We start from the raw sequence: 27,912 nt of genomic DNA, 5'->3' as shown, positions 1-27,912 counted from the left end.
GCTGCGCTTGAGCTTGCCCTCACGGACAGCCGAAATAGAATACTAACACACGTATTGCCTTCCTGAGCTCTGATCTACACCTACAGCTGTCCCTGTTGAGGGAGGCTGCTGTGTAGAGAAAAGCAAGACACAGGCATTTTTGGAGGAAACCACATGCTAGCATTGCCCTTCTAAGACGTTGATGGTAGCAGGTGAGGCTGTGAGGCAGCTAGTCTGGATGCCTTTCTGGGCTGTGTAATGAGTGTGATCCTCCTCCTAGAAAGAGCCTACTAATTAGCACTGTTACAATAAATGTATCTGCATGGCTGAATAGTCCCTGGCTTCCTTAAGTGTTAATTTTAATCCTGACACTGTAAATGCCTTTTGTTTTGCCTTTGCCATCAGAAAGCTATGCATGGGGTAGGGGACAAAAATAAAACTCACTTTCTCCATAAAAGCACTTTATTTAGTGGTCATGTTTCAGTGTATATCAGTTGTCATTTAGTTGTGCTGAAATGTGCTGTTAGAAATACTCTAAGAAATGTACAGAGTTATCACCAAAAACCTGCAGTTCAGTTTGGATTGCATATAGGAAAAGGTGAGAAAGAAAAAAATTACAAACATCTTTTTTCCTTTGATAAAATTACAGAATATAAAATGATAAAGTTTTTTTTTTTTTTAAAAAAGTCACTGTGGACTATTTACAGTAAAATACCCTTAAAACAAATTGCTATTTTGTGCTCCATAGGCATTGAGTGTGTGTGCCTGTATAAGAGGATCCCTACCTGCATCTTCTCCAGGCTGTTCCCTCCTGCCCTCGCCCAGGAGGAGCTCGCTGGATGGGCTGCTAGGGAGCCCTGCGCCTTACACTGCTGTGCCCTTGGGCCACCCTCGGCATGTCTCTCCAGAAAAGCTTCCCACTCATGACATAGCTACAAGGAGGAGGCCTTCAGCAGTCCAACGACAATCCTCCATTGGCTGGAGATGCTCTGGATTTATAAACACAGCTGCCCAAGAAATTTTGGAATCTTTTGGAAGATAAAGGACTGGCTGAAAGTTTTCTACTTACACTAGTTTTGACAGAAGTTTCTCTCAACTGTTTCTCATTTCAGGAGATGCCTCTGACCTTTGCAGAAGACTGAATGCCTTCAGGCCTTTTCCCCTCTCTGCCAGAAACACCACAGTACAGTACGAGTTGCCCTTAAAATGCTTTTGCCACCATTTTCATTTCTGCTTATTTTCCTGCAGCTCAGACAAGATGCAAACCTAAGCTGAGCCTGATTCGTGGAGGAAAACAGGAGCCATGTTCATGAGAAGCAACTCCCATCACTCCCCTGCCCAGCCAATACAGCAGCCTTCCCAAAATCAGGTTTTCAAACAGGGGCTTTGAACTGCTTTTTCTTTGAAAACAGTTCTCTCTGAAAACCTCCCTTCAGGGAGCGAGAAGCCCTTCTGGTTGTGCTGTTCCCCTTCCTGCACTTCCATCCCTCAGGCCGTATCACCCAACTTACGGGGCAGAACTGCTTCCCTGCACCTTGGAAGCCTGCTTAAACCTGTGACAGACTCCACTTGGGACAACTGGCCACACTGAGGGGTCCAGAGCCCAGGCTAGTGTCAGCATGTCTGAAATTTGACTTCTAAGCACACAAAGAGCAAAACCAAACCCTATGCCCAGAACCACCTGCAAAGGTTCTGTTCCCATTGCAGGCGAACCCAGTGTCTCTAACACAATGTTTTCCCCCTCAGTGAACAAAAAAAAGCTTTTGAAACATTACACATTATATGTGGTGGAAGCACTACACACAAAGAGCAGCCTTTTCTGGGTCATCTTCAGAGCACGCAGGCATTCCCATCTTAATTCAGCACCTGACTTCCACCAGTCCCCATTGTTGAGTCTGCAACACGAAGCCGAGCACAGCACCCCACTGTGCCATCTCCTCTGGCCTGGGGACGGACTGTCCATCCACAAGGCAACATTGGCCAAGTCTTGCTTCTTGATGACAGCACAGTTTCTCCCAAACACAGCTTTACTGTTGGCTGCTTTCCAGGCTGGAAGAAATGCCTGCCTGCTCACCATAAAAGCCAGTCAGTTGGTGTCTTCCACTGCCCAATTCCAAGTTCAGAAGAAACAGCTGTTCTTTCTCACCCTGCTAAGTTACATCAGTTGGCAGCAAAGAAAACAATGCAAGAAACACAAAAGATGCAGTCTGGTGACTCCGGAACTGGCAACTCCTGAAGACTTTAGGTGGAGAAGTCCGTTTCCTTCATCTCCTCTGCAGAGCAGGCTGAGGAGTGCCTGTCTTGGAGGGACCTTACAAGGACTGGCTGTTGAATGTTTTGAACAAGAGCGTGACAGAGCCACTCAGAGTCTCTGGTAGCACAAACTAAACAGCTTGTGTTCTCTCATGCTATTGCAGAGAAGGATCCACTCCTCTTCCAGCAGACAGCTATTTTTGTTTGGCTCTTAATGATACACCCACCCTCAGAACCCTTTGGCAATACGATCATGACTGCACACGAAAACAAACTCATCAAAAAAGTGTAAATGAGGTCATGTTTAACCCATAAGACCACACCTGCCCCCCTCCCCCACTGCCAGAGGACAGGCTACACCTGATCTGTCTGGTACTCAGAGGCTTCTGATAAACTTCCAGAAAAGCTCAGAAAGTTTTCCTGGTACTCAGAGCAAATGATCTCAAATCTGTAGTGCCTGAATTCCACTGCAAAGGTACCGAAGTAGCACAGGAAGCACATCACCAGGCCCCACTGGATCCTGGAAGCATGCATATGGATGCCCTGTGCCATGAGGATGAAATCTGGAAGAGGAAAGTCAAGGAGAACTAGTGGCAACAGAGACACCGACTAGGATGAGAGAAAGCCAACAAGGAAGACAATAAAATCTTAACAAGGTCACCCAAATGACAGTCAACCCAGCCAGCCATCATCAGGAGAGCGTGAATGTGGTGCCAGAGATGGAAGGGATGTCAGGTGTCCCCACAATGCCCATGGAGTGCAGCAGCTCTCCTATATGGACCAGGGTTTACCTGATCCAAATTCAGGCTGATAAACATTTACAGAGGGAAAGATGTAGGCGCAGAGAGGTCAATGACTTGCTTGAACATCGAACTAGACAGTGACAGAGCCAGTAAGCTGGGGATCTGGCTGTGGGCCCGTACCTGCCAGGAGCCTCCCAGCAGGAACTGGATCAGATCTCTGCACTGCAGGCAATGGGAACACCTTTCAACCTACACTGTGTAATCTTTCATTCTCTTTAGATGACCTGCAAAATCATGCCTTTCTGTGAAAACCACATGCATCAGTCTACTCAGTATGGCATGTTATACTGAAAGGAAAAAGAATGCTGTCAGAGCCAGAAATGGTCCTCCAAGCTCATGTACCCATGTGCTTTGGCCACATACTGCCTGGCATCAGGGTCTTAACTGCTGCGCCTCAGGTTGTGTTGGAGGACTCCATAAAAGCAATTCTCAGGTCCCCTAAAGCAGAAGACACCTTCCTGACCTGCCTCTCAGGATTTCCTCTGTACTCCAAAAATGCAGGATCACACAGCTTCACAGGTAAAACAAAGAAACAAGCAGCCTCTCCCATGCTTTAACTGCACAAAACAGGTAATCAGAGATTTTTCATCTTGGGCTTAGTGTAAGCAACCAAAGCTTTGTTTCAGCAAACAGCATTCTGTGTCTGGCTTTAAGGATCTTCTACTTTCCCTGTAATGCAAGGGTTATGCACAAGCTGCATGGGATAAGAAGCCAGCCCCAAGCCTTTACAAAGTCAGTGTGAGGGGGTATATGGGACTCTGGCCTCTGCCTGCCCCCCTCCACAGAGGGCCCAAGGCCTTCAGTGCCAAGCAGCCGACTGGGGAGGGCTGGGCTAGGAGCACCCATCATTGTCAGTACAGGAGCAGCTACACCCTGGCTTACCCTACTGCTCCTGCTCCCAGCCTGGCAGAAACCTCTGAAGACAGCAGTACAGCAGAATCATAGAATCATAGAATGGTTTGGGTTGGAAGGGATCTTAAATATCATCTAGTTCCAACCCCCCTGCTGCAGGCAGGGACAACCTCCACTAGACCACGTTGCCCAAAGCCTCATCCAGCCTGGCCTTAAACACTTCCAGGGAGGGGGCATCCACAACCTCTCTGGGCAACCTGTTCCAGTGCCTCACCACTCAGTAAAGAATTTCTTCCTAACATCTAATCTAAATTGACCCTCCTTCAGCTTAAACACATTACCCCTTGTCCTGTCACTACACTCCCTGATAAACAGTCCCTCTCCATCTTTCCTGTAGGCCCTCTTCAGATACTGGTAAGCCACAATTAGATCTCCCCGGAGCCTTCTTTTCTCCAGGCTGAACATCCCCAACTCTCTCAGCCTGTCCTCACAGGAGAGGCGCTCCAGCCCTCTGATCAGCTTTGTGGCCCTCCTCTGGACTCGCTCCAACAGCTCCATGTCTCTCATGCACTGGGGCCCCCAGAGCTGGACGCAGTACTCCAGGTGGGGTCTCAAGAGCAGAGTAGAGGGGCAGGATCACCTCCCTCGACCTGCTGGTCATGCCTCTTTTGAGGCAGCCCAGGACAAGGTTGGCTTTCTGGGCTGCAAGCGCACACTGCCGGCTCATGTTGAGCTTCTCATCAATCAATACCCCCAAGTCCTTCTCCACAGGGCTGCTTTCAACCCATTCCTCGCCCAGCCTATAGTCCTGCTTGGGATTGCACCAACCCACGTGCAGGACCTTGCACTTGGCCTTGTTGAACTTCACGTTCTTCACACGGGCCCATCTCTCCAGCCTGTCAAGGTCCCTCTGGATGGCATCGTTTCCCTCCAGCGTGTCGGCCACACCACACAGCTTGGTGTCGTCAGCAAACTTGCTGAGGGTGCACTCGATCCCACTGTCCATGTCGCCGACAAAGATGTTGAACAGTGCCAGTCCCAGTACCAACCCCCGAGGGACACCACTCGTCACTGTTCTCCACTTGGACATTGAGCCACAGACCACAACTCTTTGAGTGCGACCATCCAGCCAATTCCTTATGCACAGAGTGGTCCATCCATCAAATCCATGTCTCTCCAATTTAGACACAAGGATGTCATGCGGGACAGCTGTCAAATGCCTTGCACAAGTCCAGGTAGATGACATCAGTTGCCCTTCCCTTATCCACAGACGCTGTAACCCCATCATAGAAGGCCACCAGATCTGTTAGGCACAATTTGCCCTTAGTGAAGCTGTGTTGGCTGTCACCAATCACCTCCTTATTTTCCATGTGCCCGAGCATAGTCTCCAGGAGGGTCTGCTCCATAATCTTGCCAAGCACGGAGGTGAGACTGACTGGCCTGTAGTTCCCTGGGTCTTCCTTTTTTCCCTTTTTAAAAATGGGGGTTATGTTCCCCCTCTTCCAGTCAACAGGAACTTTGCCAGACTGCCAGGACTTCTCAAAGTCAGAAGCCCAGCCCTACCCAAGACACCCTGGAGGGAGCTATGGGCTTGGGGCAAGGGGAGGAGGGGAGCACCGCAGGAACCAGGCAAAATCCCATGTTAGGTACACCAAAACATGATGCTCAGCTACAAATTTTACCAAGGAAGCTTAAGAGGTGACGGATGGTACATCTTCACACCAATATGCTATTCCTCTGGACACTGGCTGAAGTGTTCAAAACATTGTTTTAAGGAATGTTTTAAGAACAGGCTGTTCCCCAAAGAGGGGGATTAGCTTATTCCTCACCATTTATTCCCGCCCTCTAGCTTATCCCAGCACTAATGTTGATGCAACTATGCAGTGAATGAATCCACCTTAAACAAACACCCAGAGCATGAGTGATGGTGTAAACAGAAGGGCTGGAGTGGGGCTGACAGGCACAAGGTGGAGAGAAAGCCACAAGTCTGAGTGACCACAGACTCCACAGCCCAAATCCCATTTGTAAAGCACCTAGTCTTACCTGAAGTCCACATGGCCCAGCAGCTCTTGACTGTGACAACCATCTTAAAAGAAGTCAGAACTGGATGTAGCACCCTGAAGCATTTCAATAAACTCATCCAAATCTTATCTTCAGAAACCTGATTTCTTCCCTTGTTCCTTTGTTCTCCTGAGAATTTTTATCTCAATATTTAGCATAAACTTAAATGCTACTGTGTAGCTAAGGAGTGGTGCCATTAAATCACACAGATACTATTCAATACTGTAACCACTTTGCATATCACTAAGAAATTTTAGAAACATTTATGAAGGAATTGAGCCCATCTGTGAAGCAGTGCATCCTGGTAAAACAGGAGAAGTCACAAAATAAGCCAGTCATGCCATGAAGACAAGCTGAGTAGCATTCCTAAATGCTTTGAGATCCTACAACATATGTGAGAAAAGCCAACATTCCCTGCTGCAGAGAGTGTCGGACACATATGATTCCTGGCTTCCCAGGGAGTGGGACAAAAGGATACAGAGCACCACACAGAGGGTGATGCTGCCTGACAGGGCAACTCGTGGAATCCCGACTTTCCGCCCCTCATTCTTCAGGTTGATCTTGAGGGTGAGGGCAGACTGGATCCAGCAAGCCAAGGTCCCAAAGCCAAAGGTCAGCGACGTGCCCACATTGTGGATCTCCTCATCGTTGGAAAGCTAGGAACAAACAAAATGGTGATTGTTTGGATGCAACAGGAATTACCTGCTAGCTACCTTGGATTGCTGCTGGGGTGGAATAGAAGAGAGTGGGAATCACTGGGGTGTGAGACAGAGATGCTGTATCATGTCTTCTGGCAGAGGTGTAAGATGTAACATAACCAAGATGAGTTGACAGCTGTCATAGTCAAGCAGATCTTCTGCCTAAAGCCCAAGCACAGTGGAAAATGCAGTTGCTTGGAGACTGCCTCCACAGCTCCCTCAAGGCTCATTGATGCAGAGTTCAGAAATAAATCCTTGCCTGGCTTGATGTGATGGCCAGGGCAAGCAAGGACAGCCTGCTGGGGTCTTCTACAGCTCCCTGCAATGGAAGCAAACTGTGCAACCTTCAGTGCCCGCTGCATGGAGCACTGGTAGCCAGAGCCCTGACACCTCTGCTAAGCCAAAACACAGACACATGCTCCTGGTTTGGCAAGTTTCTCCCACCAAAAAGCTTTAATGCCCGTCCCCTCTTTGCTCCTGCCCATCCTCAACCATTGGGGTTTAAGGCAACATGAACCAAATCTCTCTGGAGTGCAAGTGTTGCTCTGTTCCTTGGGCCCCCGTGTCTCACAGGGTTCAGGGACCGTGCAATACTGCAAGGCAAAAGGACAGCCAGGTTCAATGTGCAAGAATCTGCAAAGAGATCCCTTGAGGCTGCAAATCCATTTAGAAAGCCCAGCACGCACAAAACTTAAGCCAAACAATTTCCCTTTTCCCTCTGCCTCTGACGCTTTTATAGAAAAGAAACCAGCAGTCTGTAATTCATCCCTGCAGCCTTGATTCCTGTTCAGTGATTTAACAAATTCCCATCAAATAAAATGCAACCTACAAGATAACAGTCTAGTTACTGTGCCTCCACTGATCTCTCTCCTTTCTTCCCTAACTCGAGGTGTTTTTTTCAAGGGTAGGTCCAAATCATAGTACGGGCAAAAAAAGGATTGAACTGACTTTCCCAAGGTTGCCTGCACTGCAAGGGAGTCACAGCCATAATGTCTAACACACCCAATCTGTAATTTTCCAGAAACATGATTTAATGCCACATTCAGTTTAGCAGTCAGGCAGGGAAAAGCACTGACTAAGGTCTGATTATGACATGCTTTAATGGTTTGGCAAAAGACCAAAGCAAGGATACAGGTAACTAACAAGGAGGGGATAATTAGTTCAGATTCAAAGTATCCACTTTTAAATAACAATAATGTGCTCTGAGGAGTGAAAAAAAGTAAGGAGAGGTTGAAACCGCTTCTTACTGCCTGCCTGTACTAGAAATACTCTTCTCACACCTAGTCAAGGCTGTTACAAATACCTGATAGTTCCTAGGTGGGAAGCTCTTGTGAGAAAACAAGACTCCAAGTTTTTGGCTTCTGCTGTGGAGTTAGGAAGACCAGGTTAAAAAAAAAAAAAAAAAAAAAAAAAGTAACTGTAGAGGACACAAAGTTCCTGCAACTGCTCCACATCTCAAACAGGTACTAGCTTTTCACAAAAACAAGTATCTTTCTGTATTGGCAGGAAAAACAGCTCACTGCCTGCAAAGCCAGGAAAGAAGCCAGCCTACACTGACCTTTCTCAGTTCCTGCCATTATTGGGGTCATTACTTGCACCTCAGTGAGAGGCAGAGCATCAAAGACAGCAAAGACATGGGGAAACCCAAGTGCCACTTACAAATGCCTTGATTTTTTCACTACAGACACACTCATGATCACAGTGGACACCCAATCCTACAGAGCAACATTGTGGTATTGACAGCTTGTTTGTTTGTTTGTATAATGTTGCATAACAGATCAAGAATTGGAGGGACCTCATCCAGGCACTCGTCACATTAGAAGTCATAGCACTCTCCTCTGGTGGGTCCCTCACGTGGCCAGTGTGAGGACAAGCAGGAGGTAGATTTAAACAACATCTGTTTTAAATGAAGGACACTGAACTGTCTGCTAAATCTGTTTGCACAGATGCATACATAAACTTCAGGCTCAATCCTTTTACCCAAGACCATCTGTGCCAATTTTCAGGGCTCAAGAGATTCAATAGGGTCCCTGCTCTAGCTCTTGGCAGGTCAACTGTAAGCATGCAGGTGCAAAAACCTGCTGGGAATACGTGAAAAATGATTGTGGTCCTTCATCTCAGCATTTTACTGGAGCCCTGTAAGTGGCAGATAGAGGTGACAGAACAGGTACAAGGAGGGCTGGGGCACAGCCAGACACATTATCTCCTGAGCTCACATCACAGGTAGTTCAAAGACCTAAGCAGATCTGCTAGAAAAGCAGGAACCTCACAGCACAGGTACAATAGTCCAAGCCTGGAGTGCAGTACCTGAAAGTTGCCGAGTAGGGTCATCCCAAAAGAGGCTAAGCATAATGCCACCAGGCCACTGACGTTCAGCCAAGGATTTAGCACCTTCGGCTTCAGCTGAATGAAGCGCAGGACAGCCACAACAAGCGCTGAGAAGGAAACAGAATGCAAGGTGCATCACAGGGTAGAACATGCTGCAGCAACCACTTAGCTGGGGGCTCATGGACCCCTCACCATCTTTCCACCCAGACAAGAGAACTCACTGCAGGCTAGCTAGCTTAGTGCTTCTGCATGGGCCCCTAGCACTTAGTCATAGACAAGACTAACCGCAGGAAGCATTTCTCTTGTAATCCAGTTACACCGAGCTCTCATACTTCCTTTTCTCATGATGTTTTGCCTAAGAGCTGTGTTGCAAATTTTCTGGGAGAAAGAAGAGCACTTTCCTATTTGCCTGTGAAGCTCCCAGCATGTAGTCTATCACATACACACCATGCATTCACATTGCAGCAGCTGGGCTTGCATCAAGTTTCACTCCACTCACGAGCACTGAGCTCTCTTGGAGGAGGAACATCAAACCCCACCTGTATTAGAAAAATATATGAATGGAACATACATATTTCTGCAGGTTATACCATAATGCTCACTGCTTCTCCTCCTCCTTTGGAACAAGTTGCTGGTGCCATGAACATAAGCCAAAATATTGCACTAATTTTCCGCAAAGACTGGAAAAGTAGTCCTTCCAAGCTTACAATTAGCCCAAGCGCTATGATATACCATATGATATGACATAACCGCAGGAGATAGTCACACTGTATATTCTTGCCCTCCCTAGGGAATACTACATAGAACAACACAGAAAGCCAGGCAATCAGTTGGCCTTCAGATGGGATTCAAACCAGACCACTAAAAAGCAATTTAGTTGGACACGGAAATTTGCTGGTTGCTGCTGAATGCCTTTTTATGTTTATTCTCAAATTGATAGCATGCAGGTTGTATTGTTGTAAGTTGTTTGTGTTAGCAAATTAGATCTATATTTTCCACAAAAACCCTGGTATAATACCAAAAACATGGTTTAGAAAAATAAGGGCACTGTAAGTGAAAAATATCCACTTTTATCTGAACTGCAAAAGATGTTTGCATTTACTCTCTCACAATTTGCTCCAGTGAATCAATCCACTCCAAATACTTGTAAACAAAAGAACAAAAGAAAATTTCTGGTTTTCATCCTCAGGAAATTGTTTGGGACAGCCACCCCATGAGCCACCTGAGCTCACATGCAGGAACTTTTTCATTTTTATTACTACAGGACAGGCTCCTGAAATTCTGTGCTCTTTTCCTAAAACACTGATGGGAATCATAGAGTCATAGAATGGTTTGGTTTGGAAGGAACCTTAAAGATCATTTAGTTCCAACCCGCCTGCCATGGGCATGGACACCCTCCACTAGACCATATTGCTCAAAGCCCCATCCAACCTGGCCTTGAACACTTCCAGGGAGGGGGCATCCACGACTTCTCTGGGCAACCTGTGCCAGTGCCTCACCACCCTCATAAAGGAGAATTTTTTTCCTAATATCTAATCTAAATCTCCCGTCTTGACAAAAGGGAACTAAAAGGTCACCTTCCAGCATTACATGCAAAACAATGGCATTGTCGATATTTAGTAATCCATATGTTTCTAGCAGGTTTCTGTAGCTGTCCTCTCCTATAGCAAGGGCTTTGACACAACTAAGATGGCCAGAGGTACAAGCTAAAAGCAAGTCTAAGAAGTACCCAATACAGCAGAGGAAAGCTTGGCTTTATCCACAAAGCGGATAGCATAGGATAGCATAGGATAGCATAGGATAGCATAGGATAGCATAGGATAGCATAGGATAGCATAGGATAGCATAGGATAGCATAGGATAGCATAGGATAGCATAGGATAGCATAGGATAGCATAGGATAGCATAGGATAGCATAGGATAGCATAGGATAGCATAGGATAGCATAGGATAGCATGTTTCAGTTGAAAGGGACCTACAGCAATCACCTAGCCCCCAACTGCCTGACCACTTCAGGGCTGACCAAAAGTTAAAGCATGTTACTAAGGGCATTGTCCAAATGCCTCTTAAACACTGACAGGGATGGGGCTCTCTAGGAAGCGTGTTCCAGTGTTTGGCCACCCTCTTGGTAAAGAAATGCTTCCTAATGTCCAATCTAAACCTCCTCTGGCACAGCTTTGAACCATTCCCATGTGTCCTATCACTGGATACCAGGAAGAAGGGATGAGAACCTCCCTCTCCACTTCCCCTCCTCAGGAAGCTGCAGAGAGCAATGAGGTCACCCCTCAGCCTCCTTGTCTCCAAACTAGATAACCCCAAAGTCTTTAGCCGCTTGTCATAGGACATTCCTTCCAGTTCTTTTACCAGCTTTGTTGCCCTCCTCTGGACACATTCAAGGACCTTAAGAGCCTTCTTAAATTGTGGGGCCCAGCACTGCACACTACTCAAAGTGACACCGCACCAATGCTGAATACAGCAGAATAATCCCCTCTTTTGACCGACTGATTATAGCGTGTGTTTGATGCACCGCAGGATGCGGTTTGCTCTCTTGGCTGCCAGGGCACACTGCTGACTCATACTGAGCTGCTGTCAACCAGCACCCCCAGATCCCTTCCTGCAGGGCTGGTCTCCAGCCACTCCTCTCCCAATTTATACTTGTGCCTGGTGTTAGTCGATCCCAGGTGCAGAATACGGTACTTGGACTTGTTAAATTTCATCTCATTAACGATTGCCCAATGCCCTAATTATTCTAGATCCCTCCGCAAGGCCTCTCATCCCTCAAAAGAGTCAACAGCACTTCCCAGTTTGGTATCATCAGCAAACTTGCTAATGGTACATTCAACTCCTGCATCCAGATAACATGACAAAAATATTGAACAGAACCAGCCCTAGGACTAAAACCTAAAGAACACCACTGGTGACTGGTCACTAGCCAGATGTAGCCCCATTCACTACAATCCTTTGAGGAGACCTGCCCTTCAGCCAGTTTTTCACCCAGTGCACCATGACCCTGCTCATCTCACAGTTGGACAACTTGTCCAGAAGGAAGCTGTGAGGGACTGTATCAAAAGCTTTTCTAAAATCCAGAAAACCTACATTCACTGCCTTCCCTTCATACACTAGGCAGGTGACCTTATCATAGAAGGATATCAAATTAATTAAACAGGACTTTCCCTTTGTGAACGTATGTTGACTGTGCCTGATGACTGCATTATTCTTTAAATGCCTTTTTGTACCCAATATATTCTTCTCCATAATGTTTCCAGGAATTGAGGTTAGATTAACAGGTCTGTAGCTCCCTGGGTCTTCCCTCACGCCCTTCTTGTAAATTGGAATAACATTGGCTATTTTCCAGTCAGCAGGGACCTCCCCAGACTCCCAAGACCTTTGGTAGATGATTGAGTAGGTCCTGCCATAACATCTGCTAGCTCCTTCAGTATTCTGGGATGAATCCTGTCAGACCCCATGGACTTGTGAACATTCAGCTGATACAGCTGGTCCCTTACAGTGTCCATAAATGGAAAGTCACCGTTCCCACACTTGTGGTCCTCCAACTCAGTGGACCGGGCAGCCCAAGGTCTATCAGTATTACTAAAGACTGAGGCAAAAAAAAAAAAAAAAACCCAAACATTGAATGCCTCTGCTTTATCTTAATCTCTATTAGTCAGGTGACAGCCTTCAACAGGTAGCAATCCAATGGGTTCCACCACACATTTGCAGTTTGGAGATTCCCTGGTTATGTTCTCGCAACGGGAAGAAGCAGCAACAAAAGTATACAATATAGCTTAGCTTCAAAAAGCTGCACGCCTTTTGTTTACCCGCCCTTCTTCACACCACCAGCTCCCCTCACACTCACATGACTGCTATCCTCATGTCCATTCAGGTCACACAGTGAGTGAGCATCAAGCCAATTCATGCCCTTTCATAAAGCCCTTGGACTCGCTGGGACCTGGTGCAGGTCCACAAAGACTCCTTAAACAGGGTGTTCTGTAGAAATGGGGCCTTACCGGGAAGGAGCTGAAAAGGCAGGCCTGTATTCACTACTGTCAAACAGCCACATTAACATAGGAAGTAGCATGCTATGAACATGTTTTGGGTGGTTTGGGGGTCAGATGTTTAAAGCATATCAACATAATCAGATTGCTCTGGGAGTCAGGCATATAAATAAAATGTGTGCAAGACCCCCCCTTAGCACAAACTGGAGCCAGAATTAGTTCTACTAATTGAGATCCTGGGTCAATATGTAAATCAAGATCTAAACTTGAAACAAAGCCATACACAGAAACAAAGTGTGAGGATGCATAAACTGCCTTAACTCTACCCTGAAGTGACACTTGAAAATAAGGAAATTCATGTCAAGGTTTATGATTAAACATATTTTACCAGGTTTTACATCCCAAGCCTCATTTTCATTATGTAAGGTTAAGATTGTTAAATTATCTTACTCGTGCATGTACAGGTCTGGATTAATTTCAAAGCTCTACTCAACTGAATTTCCCAGGTTTCTGAAAAGAAACACTGTGCCTTTCGCAGGCAGCAGAGGTGGAACCCACACTTCAAGAGAATAGCTCAGAGCAAAACTGAAAGCACATTAAATCACCCCATATAGGAAAAGATAAATGCAAGAACTACTAAAGAACAGCAAATCAAGGTTGAAGTAATTATTTGCCATTTAAGTCTGGGATAATTTGTTCAAAATATGTACTGGTGAAGGTAACAAACAGTTTTACGAACCAAACACAGACACCTTTTTTCAAGTACTTTTCAGATATTTCTTCTCTTTGTGGTGTTTCCCTCTTCCACTGCTGGAAAATTCCAGTAAACTTCCACAGATTTAGTAAAGGAATTTAGGAAGGGGTAGAGTAGGGAGGACTTCAGCACAGAGGATATCATTTTACATAATCAGTTGCTGCATTTGCCAATATTCCTATGCAATTATCTCACATTCACAGCATATAACAAAAACGTACCATACAATGAAAAACAGTCACACAGATTCAAGGCTAAGATGAGACAATGCAAAAACATTAGAAAAAAATCAGAAACCAATAAAGTTCAAATGCATCCAGCTTCATTCTGTCTTTCTACAAATGAAGACAAAATAATACTGTCTTAATCAGTAGTAATCACAGTTTAAATGATTTCACGTCGTCAGATTCAAGAACAATATGTATGGGATATTACTTATGTTTCAGTGACTTCTTAAAACAAATATGAGAGAGAAGGAAACATTGCCCTTGTGGTTCCTACCTAGAAATGCTGCCATGTTCATGACTTGGCTAAACACGCAGCTTGCAGGAGGTGCATCACCTGCAATACTTGGAAAATATAAAGTGTATCATTGTAACTCTAGGATGGCAAAGACACATAAATAACAACCATTAATCAGAAAAGTAATTGGAAGAAAATAATTCACTTACCTTATATAAGGTGGTCTTTTGGAACCAGGTTTCCTAAGAGACATAAATGCATAGGAACAAAGATTCAGATTTTCTTTCCCATTTAGCTTTCATTGTTTTATTATTTTAAAGAAACAAGTGATTGAACGTAAAGCCCACAACCACCTCTTACCTATCTGGTACATTTAGTGGGAGAATTTTGTTATCTTCCACTGCTATAAAGTACCTGTCAAAAAAAAAAAGAAAAAAAATATGAAAACAATGTAAAACCTCATCCTGGCTTCAATTCCAAATATCACTCAAACACCACATTAAGTGTCTCAAAGCCCACTGGCAGGATCTCCTGGAGGCAGCCTGTGTTTCTCTCTGCTCAAGCAGGCAGTTTTGCTCACTTCCCGGCCTATGTGCCTCCTTTGTGTTGCATCTGTTTTGCATGGTCAGGTAGACAAAGAGGGTCACTGAACTAAGCTACCTTAAAAATTACCAACCAGGGGAATGTTTTAATTTTTAATCTGAATCATTTGATTCATCTGGTTTACCATGGTTCCCCTTCCACAAAAGCTGTTTTAATACAGGCAGAGGGGATCGGACAAGAACAACAACAAGCAATAGGGGTCAGACAAATGGCTTAAGCTGCCCTACTGCTGAAAAACAACATCCACAGACCACGGCCAAAGCCATATTCTACAATATAACTGCTTCTCAGGCTGAGCATAGCTGCTGATTGAATATTTGTTGCTCCCAAATTCATGCTGCAGTCATCTGCCTGCATGCTTGGAGAGAGACCAGCTCAGGAAAGTGCATGTCTTACATGCACTTTGATAAGAAGCGTTAGTGAGAAAGTGAGCTGTCAGCATTATGCTGCTGGCAGGTTGTCAGTGTGGTGCTGTATGCTGCGGATTTTGAGTTTGCAGCCCAAAGCAGGGCCTAAGTGTTTCTCTAAGAGTTCTGCTAAGTCATTCAAAGAAAACATGATGAAAGTGAATTTTTGCATTTTTGTCTGTCTCTTTTCAGGCACCTCCCAGTAACATGTGCCAGGAAGAAGGCAAGGTCAGAAACTTGGTCTGGGGAGCACAGAAACTTGGGGATAAAAGTGTGATCCTCCAAGCCATGAACTGGCATGGACAGGCCCCTGCCTGTCATGTGCCTTCCCAGCCCCACAGTAACTCAAGGAGAGAGCACCCCCAAAAGACTGTCCATACTGAAACATAGCCCATACCACAGTGGTACTTCTGACTACCCCAGCTTAACTTGCTCTCCCAAATAACCAGCAGGAGATAACTTACACTATCCATAATCCAGCTGATGTAAACAGGGTAAACACAAGAGGTAAAAACATCCACATGCTGCATTTCTTCCAATCCATACCTGCTAGAAACAAAGAACAAAGTAAAAACAAAAGAAAGAGGGCAGAGGTACCCACCCACCCAACCCCCTCTCTTTTGAAAGCAGGAAGAACATCCACACAGCAGGTGCCAAAGGATCCCAAGATCAAGCTCCTAATAGCCAGGCAGCAGGCGCTGCAAACCTTTCATACAGTCATTACTGGCATAAGGGATTCAGCTGCTGCACACAGGCAGCATCATCCACACTGTGCATAAAAACCAAGGCACAAAGAGCCTGGAGTTGTGGAGGGGGAAACTTTTCAGACACACCTACAGAATTTGAGTGGTTTTCAAAGTATTTTTCTTAAGAATTTTGCACAGGTGACACCCACAGCCCTAATTCCCTCCTGCTTCCCATAGGCACAAGGCAAGGCAGCCTCCTTCCCAAGATCTTTACCAGTTCCACACATGCTGCCTCAGCAAAGCCTGCAGCATGAAGGGAGAAGGATGCACATGCTGTTTCCTCATCTCCACAAAGCACACGACCAGCTCCCATCCTGCCCTGAGCAATCAGCTAAAAATAGCATTTGGCTGCACCCAGAGCAGAACCAAGCTCGAGTGCCAGCATCCAGAGTACTGTCAAGACAAGGCATTACAACCAGGATCAGCTCTGTGAAATCCTGCACAGGGCATAAGGATGCTGCATACACCACCTCCTGGGGAAGCATTTGTCCTTCAGGCAAGATCATGCCAGATGAACATCTGAGATGCCAGGGCTGTTCCTGTAACATGCAATTCAGAAATGCTGCTATGTTGCTGTGTTGTGGACACAGAGAATCCTATGCCTCCCTGTGAGTCCTTTGACAACAGATCAAATATTTCCTCATGCTCTGTCCTCCTCCATAAATGCTCCTCCAGGCACTGGCACAGCCAAGAGACACAAACAGAGCAAACAACACAAGGCTCATGGCTCCAGCACCTGCTTTACTTTCACCAGGGCAGCAGCACCTGCACCCCTGCCTCCTCCTCTCTCCTGTAGCTTGCTGCAAAGCAGGCATTGCCTGGGGTCACCAAGCTCCTCACAGGACAGCGAGGCACCCTAGGGTGCCACTGCAGCTCAGACATGATGGCCTTTCACTAGAGTGTGCTTGTACTTGCAGCTCAGTTACCTTATCCAGGTCCTTAAAGCAATGAGTCTCCCCTTTGCTCCAAAGAAGAAAGCATCCACATTGTCATCCTCCTCCTCAGCTTCCCTGGCCTTCCTACATCTGCAGCACAGGAGCCATGATGTCTCTGGTCTGCTGCCCTGCTCTCTTTCCCCTGTGAGGACCCACAGAAGAGAGTACCTTCACTGTGCCACAGCCAGCCCCCAGCTCACCACTACCACAAGACAGTCCTGGGCTGCAAAGGCAATGCTGGCCAGACACTGCTCAGGGCCCCAGCCACCAACTCCTGCCATACTCCATGGCAGTGGAGGCTGAAGAAGTTGAGATGAGACTCCCCAGACCCTGCAGAAGGCATGGCAGCCTCATGCTTGCCCCTACAGGCAGGCTATCCTGTCTTCCCTGCACATCACCTGGCAGGGGCACAAAACAACACCCTTGCAGTACCCCAAGCCACACCATACTTGCATAAAACCATGAGGCCATGATTTGGTGCTGTCTGTACAGATAGCCTCGAGTGAGGCTTAACTGCAAACCTTAAATGACAGAAAGGCAATCAGATGTCTCTTCCCTGACCTGGGAGCATGAAACAGTGCAAGTAGTAAGTATGTCAACTTAAAAGGCAGTCAGCTCCAGTGCATATACAGATCTTTAGCAGATCAGAAGAAATTACCAATGAAGGTGCACTAGATTTCCCCACCCATCTCATCTCTACTCCTCTCCTCCTGCACAGGAGACACAAAGCGTTTCACAGCTGTTCCCTGCACAGCCCCCACTGTAGTGGTTGTGAAGTGCTGCCCTTGCCTTTTCATCCCGCAGCCCATCAACATGCAGCAGCATCCCTTAGCTGGTGTTGGCCATTGCTGTGGTACCAGGAGACCCGTACCACAGCAATGTCAAGGACCACTTCCAGGTGGCAGCTGCCTCACCTCTGGCAGGGCCACGTCCCTGCCAGATCTTGACAGCACAGTGCCCAAGTGCTGGCACCCCATGCAAGGGAGCCATAACTGTAGCAGAGTTCCCTGCTCCTGTCTTGGCTGAAGGGGAGCAGGCAGGTAATGTCACCTCCTGTTACAGCCTGTGTTTCCTCTGCAAGGTAATTAATACTAATTACTCGACTCTCCTCTTTTCTCTGGTGGTGGCTAGACTAAGCCAAGGTAATATAATTCTTTCAGGTTGGTGGATGGCAGATCTTATTATTTACCCTTTCCCTTTGGACAGGTACAAAGGATTCATTTATGCAATAAAAGCAAATACTATCCTTAACACTTGTCTTCATTAATGGGTTGCCACAGCTCCTCCACCTTCCAGCATGCCTCCCAGCCAAGAAATAGCAGCCTTCTCAAGCTATTTCAGCATTGTCTGAATATGTTTCAGCATTGTCTGAATATGTTTCAGCATGCAGAGAGAGAGGTGGCACAGGGCTTTTCCCCTAAGCAGAGCAGCAAGACAACACACAGGGATGGGGACTCCACACTGGGATGAAGTGGGAAAATGTGAAAATGCTGTCCAGATAACCATTGCTCTGTGCTGAGCTCTGCAATGGAGTATGGGCAAGACTGGTGCCCAGCCTCATCAAAGTCAGTGCAACATGGCTACAGATTCACTCCCTTGGAAAACAGCCCTGTGTTTAATATTCACTGTCCCCTTCTATCGACCACTAACAGAAAATGACATCAGAAATCACTGCGTATCAAATTAACAACTAGCGCAGAGCGCAACATCCCAATGGAAAGCCAAGTCCATAGTTCAGAAAAACACGTTCATTTCAGCCAGTTGAAAAGAAATACCTACAGAACATACCCCCCTGCACACCTCTCATCACAGACGGTTGGCTTTGCACCAAGGAGGAAGGACAGTACTTCCAGGGAGTACAACAATCACCTGCATGGGGCCAGGTCTTCACCAGAGCTCAGTGCAGCCAGGGCTGAACCTTTTGGAAAATAAGCACGCCATATCTGGCCGGCCAGCTGGCCTCACAGGGTGCCAAAGCTCTGTGCAAGCTTGCCTGGCATGAAGGCAGCAAGAATTGACTGGGAGAAGATGTTGCCACTATGCGCCGTTCTCTGAGAGGCTCCATGCTGAGCATAGGTGCAGGACAGCATAAGCAAGTACTCTCTGGCACACCCTTGGAAGGAGAGCAGGCATTGCTTGCCCCTGCCAGTCCGCACAGGAGGAGTGAGCCGCCTGTGTTTGATGGATGAAATACCAAAAGCAGGACCTTTCCCCTATGTCCCCAAATGGCAACACCTTTCAATGCTGTCCATTGGCACACCCCACACATGCTTGAAGATGTTTCAGCATCCCCGTGTGGGCAGAGGATAGTTTAAAACCAGGACTCAGCTCCTGCAAATTTCTTATTTACTCCCTGCTGTGTTATTCCAGTGCCAGGAACAAAACTACATGTAACCTCACTTCAAAGGAGAAATCCCAGGCATATGCCAAACCTGCCTAGCTTTGCACTAGTGTTCAGCAGTTATCATTCTCAGCAGTTGCCTTTGGGTTAACCTGTCCTCTTCAGGGATGGCCCCGATGTTCACGTCTTCAAGCCAGGAGACCTCTGTGCACACTAAGACCAGCAACCCTAACAGCAGCCAGGAACAAGAGAACAAGGAACCCAAATGACAGCCTCTCCTGCAGCACCACAGCAGTTTAGCCAAAATAAAATGCTGAGAGAGATAGGAAAAATAACTGAAATTCTCCATGGGAAATGTAGAAACAATTTATTTGACAGCTAATTGCTCCACAGGGATGACATAAAACCAACCTTCCTCTCCTCAGCTCTGTTCTGCATTGGTGTCGTGACCAGTGATGCCAAATCTGAGCAGTCAACTCCAGCTGGTGACAACAGCCATCTCCACCAGCCCATGTTTTCCCAAACAAACACACTGAATCCAGGAGGCAGTTGGTAACTGCACACAGCCATTTGTCTTCCATTTTTAAGTCTTTCACAGAAAGGTCTTCAGGGACAGAAAGCCCTCATGGTGCAATGGATTCACAAGGCTGATAAAAACACGTTTTCAGCTTTGCAGCTGACCCCAACCAGAGTCAGCCCGCCTTCCCAAAAGCACACGCTGCGGTTTTCCATTCCCTCTTGACTCACAGTCTCACACCAGCATTGCAAAAACCCCATTGAGGTGCATTCCTGCTGCCAGCTATGATGGGTCAGGGTGCAGAACTGCAAAGGCTTTCACATTAGCACTGCTACAGGGTGTGTCTTGAGAATTTCTCTCAATGCAGGCTTACTCCCTTATCTTCATTCCCATTTTTATGTCTAAATCTGGTCAGACCGTCAGCTGTTTACTCTGCTTTATTGGCCCACTACATCTTCTCAACCAGTTAAGCTCCCATTCCTCTACTACGCACACTTCAATTACAGAAGGAAGCTCACCAAACATATACAGCTGCGTGCTCAAGGTTCATTTAATGTGGGCATCTTAATTTCATCTGCCAAGATAAGTTACAGGCTCCTCCTGAAGTTGCTTTCTCCAGAGAACATGAATGTAAGGAAGGAGAAAATTACCATGTTAAGAGTCGTATGTCTTTTTTAAGACTAGAGCATGCAGATGCATTTCAAGGACCCATACAAAAGCTGCATAATAAGCCAGAGCAATGCTCCTGCATTTCACAGTTCTAGGCCATTGAGTCATTTCAGAGAATAGGTACAGAGCCAGAAGCACTGAGGGAAGGAGGATGTTGTTCAAAATATACAGCAAGTCATAAAGAATTGCTGCGAGTCAGCAACAATCAAAGAGGAAGAAACAGAATTTGTCTTTTGGGGGAGCTCATGTCGCAGTTTAGCCACAGCCAGCAACTAAGGAAGATGTGGCTGCACCCTCCTCCTCCTGCCCTGCCCCCTGCCCCCCCCCCCCCCCCCGCAAAGGGGAAGAGAATGGGAAGACAAAAGTAAAACTCATGGGTTGGGATAAGGAGAGTTTACCGGGACAGCAAAGGAAGAGGAAAACAACAAGCACAATGCTAATAAAAAAAAAATACACAAAGAGGTTGATTCACAGTACAATTTGCTCACTGCCCAGAATTCAATGCCCAGCCTGTCCCTGAGCAGATATCCCCCCTCCCCAGCCAACTTCTTCTCCTTATATGCTAGGCATGATGTCATATGGTATGGAACACCCCTTTGGCTAGTTTAGGTCACCTGTCCTGGCTGTGTGTCCTTCTCAGTTTCTGGTGAAAATTAACTCTATCCCAGCCGAAAACCAGGCCATCCCACTACAGCTCTCTGTTGCTTTTAAAAGCAAAAACAACCACTAGTCACTTGATACCTAATCACTGTAACTGAGCAGACACAAACCAGTACTTTACATAACCTGCCACCCACAAGCCACAAATGCCAATATAACAAAGCAGAGCATTTTCAGGTTTATCTCAAGGTTCCCAGCCTGAGAGCACAATGAGAGAGATAAGGCATGCCAGACACTTGTAAATACGTAACAAATTAGTGGGGTGAGAGGCAAAGAAGCAATTCCTTCCATCAGCAGGGTACTCATCTACCATCTCAAAGGTGTGCAGAAATGCCATTTTAATTTATTTATATGAGGGGAAAGATAAAAGGTAAAGATATCTCTAGGTTGCACTTGGGAGAAGCAGGAGATGCTTCAGTAATCCTGCAACAATGTTGAGAGGCAATGCTTTCACCCACAGAAACATCTGTACATATTTGTTGCCTCATTTTACACACTGTAAGTGCATACAGCATGCAAATGAAATGGCCTCGCCAATACAAACCTAATGGAGATGGGCAAAGCGTACCAAAGAAACAAAACCTTCTAGTCACCAAAAAACGGGAGCAGAAGAGGCTGTATTAGCATCCACTTGCTCACACCATCCCTCCAAGTTTCCCCAAGAAGCTATCTCCTGGGGTTCTGTAAAATTAATTTGTCATCAATTCTGTAAATATATACATATTCAGCCACTCCTGAGAGCCTTAGTAAGAAGACCATGCGACCAACAGTGTGTCCTACCCAGAGATACTCCTGTATCACTGCTGGATCCTGAGGCCAGCATCACCCCTCTGCACCCTACTCTCCTTCAAAGAGTGCCCTTGGTATGCTGCTTCCTGCTGCTGCAAAACCTTCGCTTTCAATTGCACATGAGTACTTACACGCCATTTAAGAAACAGTGTTGAGCTGCTGCGTTACAGCCAAAGATGTCAACTGTAAGCTCTTCTGGGCTGAGTCTGCCTTTCTTGCATTTGGCGTTGTACAAACCAGGCACGTCCTGCTTCAAGACCAGGCTCCTGAATGTTATAAAAGAAAAATGAATATAATTTGCCACCTTAGGATCAAAGGGGCATTTTGCAGGCCTTGACTGTGCAGTGCTCTGACCTGTGTACCTACATCAGCCTGCACCAGCTTCCATGAGGTCCTACTCATACCATGAGCAGAGCTTGGGCAGTCACGGACCTCAGCCTGCCAGAGGCAAAGGCAGGAGCTGGGTAAGGCAGAAGGTACACAGTTCAGACAGAAAGACCTGGGTCAGCAGGTGGGTAAAACAGCCAGGAGCTGCCAGGGCTTAGAGCGAGACTCACAGCAAACTGAGGAGCATTACATTGTGCAGGTGCTGTGTGTTCGTTTGCCCCAAGGACCCTATTCTGCTTGGGAGCACTCACTGTAAGATTCAGCCCTCCTGGCCTCTCGTGACCTCAGGAGCTGCGCAAGCCAGGCGGTAACCAGCCCCCAGTGAGTCCTTGCAGAGTGAGCGTGTTGGACTGCCCACGTCCCAGGGCAGACGTTTTGCTGCCTCTCCAAGAGTAAAGATGCTCAAGTCTGGGGCCACTTTAGCCAGACCTCTCCCGAAATTGCAAGGGACATCTCTAGCAGAGAGTCTCAAAACAGACCCAGCCCCACAATCTCACACCACCATCACAAGGGCATATTTTCTCATTGCACAATTAGCCAACCCTTTGGTCTGGGATGCTTGCAGAACAGCACTCACTCCAAGGTCCCAGCCAAACCCCAAAGCAAAGAGTTGCTGGAAAATGACGAGGGCTATTTATCTCCTCATAAAATAAAAGACAGCAAAGCTCTCCCTGCTTCAGCTATGCTGTGAGGAAAGAGTTTCTGAAACCATCTCCTTGCTCTCCAAGCAATACACAAATGCAGGCTGATGTTGTGGCAAAGCCTGGAAAGCCTGAGGCACCACGCAGACAGGCTGTCCAGTGATCATCCACCTTAACCACCTCAATCTAATGACCACTGCCCGAACTAGCAACAAGGAGAATGGGTGTTTCTCCTCCCATAAGGTACAGTGATCTTGAACGGTGTATTAATAAATTGATAGATGCCTGTGGAGGTGTTTTATTTGCTCAATTCCAAAAACATGAATGCCTTCAAGCATTTCCAATGTGCATGAGCAAGCAAAGCAAAGACACGTTACAACAGAAAAGGGTAGGAAGCCTGCCTGAAAGGTTTGTCCCATTATCGGGAAAAAAATGTAAGTGTTGGGAGTGGCAAAAAACACACAACAGGGAGGCAACACAACAGACTTTCCTTTAGTGCAAGAGAGGACTTTAAACCACCTCTAAGAGCATTCAGCTGGGCCAAGCCCACACTGGGGAGGCTCTCCCTGACAAAGCTCTGGCCATTTCCAGTGGCTTGGCTAGGCAAAGTCAGCTCCTGCAATCCTGTGGTGCCAAAAAGCAACAGGCCACTGACTCTTCTGGCTCAGGCAGCCACTGCTACTAATCCCAGCGGTTCCTCATGTGGAGCAGGAAGTAAGAGAGAGGGCAAAAGTTCTCTCCCTAACTATCTGGATCTGCCCCAGCTCAGGAAATCAAGAGGATGACACTGGGCACTCCTCCAACCATTGCAGCAGACCCGCCCAAGTCCCCCAGGCTTCTCCTCCCTTCCCACCGTTCCCCATGGGAGAGGCAGTGCTAATAGCACCAGGGAGCACCTCAGCCTCCCCTCCCACCACACATGCCACCTGTTCCGCAGCTCAGCAGCTCCTGGGTGTTCAAGAGAAGGTCTCTGCTTTTCTGTGCAGCAGGCAGGGTGGAGAGCCCACTTCCCTCCTGTCTCGCACACAGGACCAGCCCTCCCAGAGAGCGCCAGGTCTGCATGCCTGCCAAAGGCAAACACTTCTCAACAGCACTCTTACAGAAAGCCTGCTGCTCTAGCAGGTACCTTTCCCTTGCACGCAGAACTATCCAGAGGCAACCTCAGCATTAAAAATTTGCATTAAACCCCATGCAAAATAATCTATAGCTGTTTTAGCAGTCCCTTTCATGGCTTTTGAAGCTTCATTAGTCTTCTATTCCTCTCCTCCCATCTAGTCCCCTTGTTCCCAATGTACTTTGCTTCCCTTGCACCCCTCTGATCCCACCTTCATTCCTGCACCTCAGGTGACCACTTCTGCAACCTGTGGGGGGGACCCAAGACCAGGGGAGCCACGCACCTTTGCAAGTCTTCTTGAGACAGCAAAAAATATAATTATTTAGATAATGCCAGTGAGTTGCTCGCCAAGAGATCACATGGGAAAGAGGTGGCACAGAGATATATGCATTCGGAGTCCTGGCCCAAGCCCTCTACCACAGCAGCAGCCTCCTCACCTGCCAGCCATCCCCCCCTCACAGTTTATTCCTCCCAATACGTGCTTAGGATCATCTCTTGTTTCCCACAGACCTTTCTCTGCTTCTTTGCTCCCACTTATCCTGCAATCAGAGCTCAATGTTTCAGCCTGGATCACAGGACTGGGACCTTAAAGTGTTTCTGGTGGGCCAAACCGCAATATTGCAATCTCAGGCTGCCCGGAAATGGCTGGGGGAGGAGAGGAAACCATGGACATTTCTTCCAAGAAAATACAATTGAAAATGTTGGTGTTCATACAAGCACACATCCCTGCTCTGCATCTGAAAAACAAACACTACAGCACAAATATTAAAAGGGGAAATGAAACAACTGCACAGACTTCCACCATCCAGGCTCAAAAAATGCTGACAGCTGGGCACAAAGAACAGCACAAGAAAATAATTTTACTTTTAACAGTACAACAATGAAAATAGAAGCCAGATGTTTGTCAAGCAAATACAAGTCCCCATTCTTTACCCTCTTACCCAAAGGCAGAAAGTCAGCAAGAATCAAGTCCCCTTCTTTTAGGTCATTTTATCCATTTGAGCAAGATACAACAGGCAGTCAGTGTGTTGGGATATACCTTTCACACACCTCCCTCCTCCATATTGAGTTACTATTCACAATTAATCATAAACGTGTATGTGTCTATGGTGTAAGAACTGCACAAATCTTGATCAGACAATCCTTAAGGTCACTTTCCCAAGAAGCTTAGTTTTTTTGGTTTTTGGGTTGTTTTTTTTTTTAAAAAGCAGAAGGGAAGATGAGCTCAGAATTTCTCCAACCTTTATAGCCCAAGGGCTCTCAATCAAATGTCTGGCACAAGCATACTGCTGTAAGAAAAAGCTAAGACTGAAATCCCAAGCGACCCCACCATCACCCTGGGACATTAGCACCCAGCACCGGCTTGTCTCTATCACTCAGAGATAGTATCCCACCCTTCCTTCCCTGAGGGACCATAGCGTTGCTCAATAGTCTTTCTCAAAACCTCTTCCCCTCCCGGGAATTTAAAGGGACACAGCCTGCATGTCAGGCATCCCGATAGGATCTGGGGAAGGCAGGACCTGTTCCACCCCACAGCCTCAACCCAGGTGAGTTTCTCCACAGACCCCTGTGCGAAGGGTCCTGGCTGCAGGCTGGCAGATGGCCCTGCCGAGCTCTATCACTATCACATCCCTCAACTCCGAAAGGATGCCACAGAGGGGCTCATGCGCAAAAGGGATGCCGAAATCATGACCTAGGACATCTCTTCCATAGCTGGGTCCTTCAGGCCCTGGATCAAGCGGCTCTAGTTTTATCTACCCTGTGGCTACCTGCCGTAAATCAGCAAGCTCCAGGACAGACAGCACTGGGATTTCAGCTCCTCCCTAGCGCTGCGGCACCCCACACGGGGCCAGCTCCTGCTGCCAGCTCCTCGGGCAGGGGAGCGCTCGCCACCCGCAGCCCCTCGGCGGGGGTCTCCCTCCTGCGGGGCTCCCCGACCGCCATCTCCCGCCCGGAGTACCCAGACCACGACCGCGGAGGGGGGCGACTGGGCAGGGGGAGTGACGATTCGCGGGGCGGTGCGACAGGGAGGCGACAACGCGACAGGAGAGGGCGGAGGGCCTCGCGCTCCCAACGGTTGTTCCCAGCCGCTGCGGTGGCGGCCCCTACCTGAGGGTGGCTCCGGCTGTGGCTCTGGCCCCGGCGGCGGTGGCGAGCGGGGGGCGGGCTGGGTCGAGGGGGTCGGGGAGGTGGCCCGGTATCGCCCCCGCCCCGCCCCGCCCCGCCCCGGACGGGCGGAGATTGCAGCCGCCGCCACGGCTGCCCGGGGCGGTAGCTAGTGGCTTGGCAGCTCCGCGAGCCGGTTGGCAGTAAAATCCGCTGCGCCCTGACCACTGTTTTTGGGGTGGTGGGGTGCGACCGCAGACCCTCCTGGAACCTCGGAAGACCCCTCGGGCATGGCGAGTCCTTGGCGGCCCAGTCTCCGCCAAAATAAAGCCCCATGCTCAGTCTCAGTACTGTGCATGACCCCTCCGGCTGCACACTGTCCTTGGCACAGCCATGAGGTGGGCTGTAAATTGGTTCTTTCTCTGTCCCCTTCCCTGCCCTCCCTCCCCAGTCCTAGCACCAGCTACCCAGTCTGTGGCTTTAAGTACCCCTTCTGCTCCAAAGCCCCCGGAGCCACTGAAGAGGATTGACCAACCAAAATGGCAGTGACATCTTTGCAGTCCTGGGAAGGGGTGCCCATTTGCTAAATATTTTGGAAGACCTGAAAGAAGCAGCCAGCCAGTAGCAAGATACCCCAGGAACAGCCTGGGCCAGGCTGTCTTTTTCCACCCCCTTTTCTGTTGGATGGTGGGCTTTCCAGTCTGCTAAACATCTCTGTGGTTGGAATTTTGAAAGGAAACATTCCCAGCAAAAAAGCTCAGCAATAACGATTTGTGAATGTTTCCTGGGGTGGAGGGATCCCTTCACTATCTGACCTTTGTGGGAATAAGTCAACATGAACGCTACCACTTTTTTCTCCCCTCTCTCCCCTCTCTGTCTGCCAGGATGCAGTATGACTGCTATTTACTGACTGTCTTGTTTCTTCTCCTAAAACCCAAATAAGGTGGGTTTATTCAAAACTTTATTCAAAGTTTTGCCCTGGTGCTATCACTTACGAACCAACACGAGACAGCCACCTGCCTAAATCCATGCCAGCCCCCAGAAGTGAGCTGATTTGTACATCAGCATTTTATCAGTATTTTATATACTGTCTTTCTAGCAGCCAACCAATGCTCATTTGCCGTGCAGCTTTGGTCCTCATGGCACACCCTGAAGAGATTTTGTCTCTTTAATCCTTAGGGATTATGCACCCCTCAAAGCACAGGTCCTCGGAGCAAATGCAGCACCAGCAGGTCCCCTGAGCCCTTACCAAAGTGGCTGCATCCCTGCGGCAGCGGCATTGCCAAGGGAGAAGGCAGCCACTCTCGCAGAAAAGCAACCACTGTGTATTCTTCTCAGTGTTTTAAAGGCTGAGGGAGCTATTTTTAGAACTGAAATAACATTCTTCCTACTCTGGTATTTCAAATTGTGTGTTATGCTGGACTAATAAATGGCTCCTTGCAGCATTTGGTTTCTGCAGCCTCACAAAATCCAGAGATCTTGGCCAGGTTTTCCCTCTGTGTGCACCTGATGCTGCCCCATGGCACTGCCACACCAAGGAGCTGCAGGCCATGACAAGTGATTGCCAGGCATGGCTTTCCTTGGGCAAGGAGGTGCTATTGTTCCCCACGTCACCAAGACAGGCCCAAAAATCAAGTGCCTGGAAAACAGTATGCTTGAAGTATCAGTACCACATCCCTGACTGCAAGGCTTCCTGCAATAGCAAAAGTCAAGCAAGCTCATTTTACAAGTAACAGAGAGGAGGTCTTTGAGTTCAGTAACCTCTGGCTTTCAGCAGCTGAGGCTGAAGAAAACCTTCTGTCAAACAGGCGA

General features: G+C 47.6%; 1 protein-coding gene across 5 annotated transcripts; it reads right to left on the bottom strand.

The window, feature by feature from the left end:
* Positions 1-423: 423 nt before the first annotated feature.
* Positions 424-26,214, bottom strand: TMEM150C (transmembrane protein 150C). Of its 5 annotated transcripts, none has more exons than XM_075751360.1 (9): positions 26,104-26,214; positions 21,984-22,118; positions 15,660-15,744; positions 14,546-14,599; positions 14,395-14,427; positions 14,225-14,292; positions 8,954-9,081; positions 6,427-6,604; positions 424-2,795 (listed from the first exon to the last, which is right to left on the bottom strand). In XM_075751360.1, exons 2-9 carry the CDS (start codon positions 21,988-21,990, stop codon positions 2,587-2,589), a joined length of 762 nt encoding a protein of 253 aa, XP_075607475.1. In that variant the 5' UTR covers positions 21,991-22,118; positions 26,104-26,214; the 3' UTR covers positions 424-2,586. The 5 variants fall into 5 exon arrangements, with proteins under 5 accessions (XP_075607475.1, XP_075607476.1, XP_075607478.1 ...); XM_075751361.1 differs by having other exon boundaries at positions 15,660-15,741; XM_075751363.1 differs by lacking the exon at positions 21,984-22,118 and having other exon boundaries at positions 15,660-15,741; positions 26,104-26,148.
* Between the last annotated feature and the right edge of the window lie 1,698 nt (positions 26,215-27,912).

This window comes from Balearica regulorum, chromosome 4, assembly GCF_011004875.1.
Source record: "Balearica regulorum gibbericeps isolate bBalReg1 chromosome 4, bBalReg1.pri, whole genome shotgun sequence".
Taxonomy (NCBI): domain Eukaryota; kingdom Metazoa; phylum Chordata; class Aves; order Gruiformes; family Gruidae; genus Balearica; species Balearica regulorum.
Note: the sequence above shows the minus strand (reverse complement) of the source record. Positions and strands in the feature narration are given on the sequence as shown.

Excerpts from the sequence above, each read along its gene's own strand:
- TMEM150C (XM_075751360.1), bottom strand. Across the intron at positions 14,293-14,394 it reads AAAAGACCACCTTATATAAG|TATTGCAGGTGATGCACCTC; the intron begins GTAAGTGAATTA and ends ATATTTTCCAAG. Across the intron at positions 6,605-8,953 it reads CCCTACTCGGCAACTTTCAG|CTTTCCAACGATGAGGAGAT; the intron begins GTACTGCACTCC and ends GTTTGTTCCTAG.